Source organism: Otolemur garnettii, unplaced genomic scaffold (assembly GCF_000181295.1).
Source record: "Otolemur garnettii isolate 467f Iridium unplaced genomic scaffold, OtoGar3 scaffold00018, whole genome shotgun sequence".
NCBI lineage: Eukaryota > Metazoa > Chordata > Mammalia > Primates > Galagidae > Otolemur > Otolemur garnettii.
This window is the reverse complement of record NW_003852413.1, coordinates 7,013,151-7,018,615: the sequence shown is the minus strand read 5'-3', so window position 1 is coordinate 7,018,615 and position 5,465 is coordinate 7,013,151. Positions and strand designations below refer to the sequence as shown.

The 5,465-nt window shown below is 54.6% G+C and overlaps 1 protein-coding gene across 1 annotated transcript in view; it reads right to left on the bottom strand.

Moving 5' to 3' along the window:
- Positions 1-308: 308 nt before the first annotated feature.
- The window catches only part of FDXR (ferredoxin reductase), a 10,244-nt gene continuing 5,087 nt past the window's right edge, over positions 309-5,465 (bottom strand). The window contains exons 3-12 of the mRNA XM_003786151.3: positions 4,855-4,950; positions 4,533-4,655; positions 4,217-4,330; positions 3,798-3,899; positions 2,573-2,680; positions 2,238-2,322; positions 1,915-2,114; positions 1,661-1,832; positions 850-1,020; positions 309-734 (exon numbers count right to left, since the gene is read on the bottom strand). Coding sequence (XP_003786199.1) covers positions 604-734; positions 850-1,020; positions 1,661-1,832; positions 1,915-2,114; positions 2,238-2,322; positions 2,573-2,680; positions 3,798-3,899; positions 4,217-4,330; positions 4,533-4,655; positions 4,855-4,950 — 1,302 coding nt within the window. The 3' untranslated portion in view covers positions 309-603. The remainder of the gene's footprint in view (positions 735-849; positions 1,021-1,660; positions 1,833-1,914; positions 2,115-2,237; positions 2,323-2,572; positions 2,681-3,797; positions 3,900-4,216; positions 4,331-4,532; positions 4,656-4,854; positions 4,951-5,465) is intronic.

The window sequence follows — 5,465 nt, the reverse complement described above, 5'->3', positions numbered from 1 at the left end:
CTCTTCTGGTTTCATTGTACTGGGGGCCAGCCAAGGAGGACAGCAGGCAAGACACCAGAGCAGGCAGGCTGGGGTCACCCTTCCAGGTGCCCACGGTGTGAGCTAAAGATAGGCAGGCCACTCCAGCATCAGGGCCAAGCTGATGAAGGGAGGGTGGATAATGACGCAGGCTTAGTTCCCAAACCCCCTCAATCCCGCAAGAGGCCCCTGAGCAGGGTACCCTCTACATGGCCACCTAGTGACCACAGAGGAGCTGCCGCCAGAAGATGACCCCTGTCCCAAAAGAAGCCCCACATCAACTACAGCCCTTGGTTGCAGCTGTTTTATTTCCATCATGTTCCCAATCTGGTGACCCTCCATAGTCCATCAGGAGAGGTGGGAAGGAATAAGGTTGGCCTGCACCTCCACCCATCCCTAACTAAAGTTACCTCCTTGCTGAAAGCTAAACCCACAATGGTAAGGCAACCTTCTTACAAGAGAAGGCAGCCATGCCTGAGAGCCAGGGCAGACAGTGATGCAGCTGGGGTCCTACTTGGACCTAGAGTCCTGTTTGGCCTAGGGCCTCTGCCTGCCCCTCCCCCCACCAGGGGTCAGCATCTGGGCTCAATGCCCCAGCAACTGCAGCATCTCCCTTGGGTCCACCAGCTTCTCCCGGGGCTTCCCAGCGCCCTGGCCCCGGGCCACCTCCTCAGCATCCAGCTTCTCCCAATCTGAGAAAGAGACTGGCCGGACCCCTGAAGCAGAGGAGAGACTGTCACTACTTCTTCCTCCCCGCCACCAAGAATACCTCCATCTCAAAGAGTGGTCACCCACCCCCACCTCCCAGGATCTGAGCATCAGGGCCCAGACCTCGACTTCTGAGCAGGGTCTGGATGGCCACAGAGCCAGGCCTGGGGCCAGAGGGGAGCAATCCAGCCTTCAGGTCCTGCAGCAGCGTCTGACCAGTGAGGAAGCTGTCACTCATGGTTGTGGCTATGACACCTGTGGGTCCCCTTTTTACCCAGCCACTGCAGTAGAGGCCTGAGAGGGGGGATAAGGGGGTAAGGAAAGGGAGATGGCTAGACAGCATTCTGACAAACCTGTGCCCCAACCTGTACACACATGCACACGCACCCCAAGTCTCCTGCCAGACTGTCAGCTGAGCCTGCTGTGGCTGCTGACCCACTGCCCTGGATTCTTCTCCACCTGTTTTTCCCATGCCATTATCCCTTATGCCTCAGTTTCCCCATAGATGAAGAGCTCCCCGAGGGCATTTGCTGAGGCTTGCTCACCTCCAGTGTCAGCAGGCCTTTAGTCAATGTTCACTAACTGAATTAATGACTAGCTTGGTATGTGGGTATTTAATCAGACTGGAGGAGCCCTGAGGACAGGGGGTTGCCTTATTCATTTCCAATCCCAGTACTGAGCACAGAGCCTGGCCCAGAGCAGCCTCAGAACATCTATTGAATGACTTAACAATCAGGCATATGTCTCATATGTCCCAACTAGACTGGAAACTTCCCTTAGGGCCAGGAGGAAGGTGCCACTCGGTCCTGGGACAGGGCCTGCCTCAGAGCAACTTCTTAGTGTAGGTCCCTAGATGAATGAATGAATGGCCCCAAGAGACACCATCCTCCTGGCCTCCCATAATTCAGTACCTAGCCTTCTCATACCCTCTCACCTGGCACATCCACAACCCGGCCCTCTGTATTGGGAATGACCCCAAGTTTGGGGTCAAAGGGCACACTGGGGTCAATAGGGCGGCTCTTATACCCAACGCTGCTCAGCACCAGGCCACAAGGGAGGTCCTCTGTGTCCCCCGTGGGCACTGCCCGGGTGGCCTCACCAACACCCTGTTGGGGAAAATGTGGGCAACAACAGGCTTGGGTGGGGGAGGCTGGAGAAGGGGGTGTCTTTGGGAAACCTGAGACTCACCTCCAGTCTAGTGACAGCCAGGCGAATGCCTGCTACCCGCCGCCCATCTGGTGAGGGCAGTACCTGCTGGGGGCTACGGAAAAATCGAAGGCCCCAGACACGGGAGGCCAAAGCCTGGTGGGCAGTCTCCTCCCCACTTGGCTTCTGGGTGGCCGTTTGAAGCAACAGTTCCGTCAGGCGCTTCCTTGGGCGGGGAACCTCTGTCAGCAATATAGAATGTCTCAGGAATGTCCCTGGGTCACAGCCCTAACCCCACACTCCCTCCCAAGCCCACTCTGACCTAGACCACCCCTCTTAGTATCTGGGGTGCCAGGGCCCCTCACCCTTGATTCTGTCCTGGAGGCCCAAGAAATTTTCAGAATCCAAAATGGGCCGGGTTCCTGGTAACTGAATCATCTCCCGAAGTTCCTTGAGAGTAGTAGGAACAGGGATTAGGGAAAGAAGTTAAGCCCAGAACACTGTCCACCCCCAAGGCCACCCCAGAGTCTAGTCCAGGTAGGCCACATCACCACTGCCCTCCTCCACGGAAGGCACAGGGCCCTGGAAGCCCTGCCTGCTCCCAGTCTCCCATCCCAGGCAGCAACTATTCCCAGGGGCTCTGCTCCACCCTCCCCAGGGGAGACCCTCTATACGGGACACCCCACCCCAGCCCCAGCACCTTAATGGTGAAGGCCACTTGCAGGGGTCCACGCCGGCCCACTATCCACACCGTTTTCACCTGACTCTGCCTCAGTACTTCCAGAGCTGCCTTTGTGATGTCTGTTCTCTGGCACAAAAGGAGGGCCTTGAAGTCATCGTACACTGACCTGGAGAACGGGACTCTCCATTTGGTCAAGTCCCTCCCCTGAGCCAGAAGACAGGCAGCCCAACATTGTACCACTGCCCCCCCTGGTGGCCAGACGAGCACCGCAGCCAACTTTGCAAAAGGCTCCAACCAGTAGCAAACCAGGCTCACACACTCCTTCATTCAACAAGTATTTACTGAGGATCTATGTGCCCAGTATTGTGCAAAAAGCATGAAGAGACAGGTCAATGGTGAGCAAAACAGACATGTCACAACCTTTACAAAGCTTCTGATCATCTGGGGAGAAACACTCATCAAATGTTCATTAATGAGTATAAAATCGTGATAGTGATAACATGCTATGATACAGAAGTAGACACAGGGTATTACAGGGGAAATAGACCTGTTCAGGGCAGTCTTGGAGGAAGGGTGAGAGGGTGTGAGCCAAGATCTAAAAGTTGAACTTTGTTTACCTGGATGGAGTTGAAACACATTCTTCTTAGTAAAGTATCTCAAGAATGAAAAAAAGCATCCAATGTACTCAGTACTAATATGAAACCACTATATAAACAACTACATGCCCACATGAGAGAAAAAACACAAGTATAGTCTAGCAAGGTGGAGGGGAGGGGAGAAAAAGGGGAGGGGAGGATGGAGGGTGATTGGTGGGATCTCACCTAATGAGCATAATGTGAGGGTATTCAGCATGCCCTCTGGTCAAGGGCTCAACTATAACTTGAACTTTACCTTAGAAAGGAAAACAATGTAACCCAAACATTTGTACCCCCATATTAATCTGAAATTTTTAAAATACATGAATTTTAAAAAATAATAAAAGATGAACTTTAAGCATTTTTGGCAGGGGGAACATGTACGCAAAAGTTCTGTGCACACTAAATAGAAAAGAAAAAGAAAAGCCCTACTTAGCTGGAGCTGGAGTACAGACAGTGAAGGGGAAATGGAAGGAGAGGAAGCTCCCAGGATTGTCTCTCCGACCGGTCTGGGCAACACGGGAAACACAGGCACAGAGCTCATCTTGGGGCAGAGAGGTCTGAACCCTGCGGGCAGGGGCACCCTCTCCTCAGCATGACCTACTTACCTCCAGGTGCTCAGGCGGAGTCAGTAGGATTCGGGCCACATCCAGAGCCACATTCCCCTGCCCCAGAATCACAACTGTGTCACAGCTCAGGTCTGGTGTCAGCTGGAGGGGAAAGGTCTTGATAGGGTCTCCCAGCTTTGGCTCCAGTGAGGCTAACCTCAGTTGTCAGATGCCTCATGCCTGGTCCCCAACTATGGCCTCAGGCTTCCCCACACGCTCAGAAAGTCTACCCACCTGAGCTCCTCTCCACCTGGCCACACTTCTCCCCAGAGGCCCCCTACAATAGACCTTCTGCTTCAATCAGCCCAACATCTCACAGGTCCTCGATTCACCTCATTGCCCCTGGCTGGCAGCTGTCCCCAAGTCTAGCACCCAAGGCTGCTAGAGGAAGAGGCAGCAGAAGTACACCTCAAACTCACCTCCCGGTTCTCAGGAAGTCCATTGTACCAGCCCACAAAGGTCCGGGCTGACAGCACACCTGGCAGCTCCTCCCCGGGGATGCCCAGGGGCTGGTGGTCCTCTGCCCCATAGCTCTGATGAAAGAATACAGGCCTGAGGCCCAGAGCCCTCAGCACCAGCACTGAGGAGCCAGGCAGCCTCCTACCCAGGCCCAAGCAGTACCCTTCCAGCTCCTCCTCTGCAGCTTCTATCCCAGCCTCACCTCACTGCCTTCCCACAGTCACCAGCCTTCCACTGCAGCCCCAGCCACCCTCCCTGCCACCAACCTACACTCACCAGCACCACAGCGTGATAGGCCTCCTGCAGCTCGGGAACTGTCACGTCCCTGCCCACCTCCACATTGCCCCAGAAGGCACAGCGGTCAGAGTGGGCTGTCTGGGTAAATGTGTTGATGACATTCTGTTGGGTACCCCAGAACAAGAGGGGTTTGGGGGAGGCAGCTCCAGGGAACATGCCTGTACCACCCTCACCTGTAGTGTCCCCAGGATGGAGCCCAGGTGATGTCCACTCAGAGAGCCTGAAGTCATTCCATCTAGCCAAGGAGCTTCCCTGTCTTGACCAGTCTCCCAACTCCCCCTCCAGCCCCAGAGAAACCCACCTTCACCTCCGGGTGGTCAGGTGCCACACCAAAGCGCACTAGGCCAAAGGGCACAAACTGCTTCTCATAGATGTCCACCTGGGCCTGGGGGTGGTGCTGGGGGAGAGGGTGGCAGCTGGTAGGTTAGAAAGAGGCTGGGACCATGGACCCTCCCCTTCCCCAGACAGAGCAGGGGAACTCAGCACAGTGTGCTAAGGACCCAGGAGGCTTTGACCCTCTCTGCAAGGCGAAAAAGCACTCTACTGTCCGCCTGCCCAGAGAGTCAGACAAGGGGAATGGGGCAGCACAAGCAGCAAGAAGAGCTGAGATGAGACCTCAAGAAGGACTGCCAGCCCATAGGGACTGCGAGAAATGTGGCCAGCTGCAGAGAGCTGTAGCTTCTCCTCCACTGGAAATATATAAGGAGAGCTGCTACTTCTGCTTGGGTCAGGCGTGACCCACAGTTCACCCTATGACTCTTCAACCCATTAGACAAACATCTTTCAAAAGTCTTCTAGTCAAGTGAGCCTGAAAAGCTATCACTTTCTCTCCCAGTGATATTCCCCAGCAGCACATACTGAATCATTATATGTTATATCTTATGTCCTTCCTGACCCTTTTCTTGGTGTAAA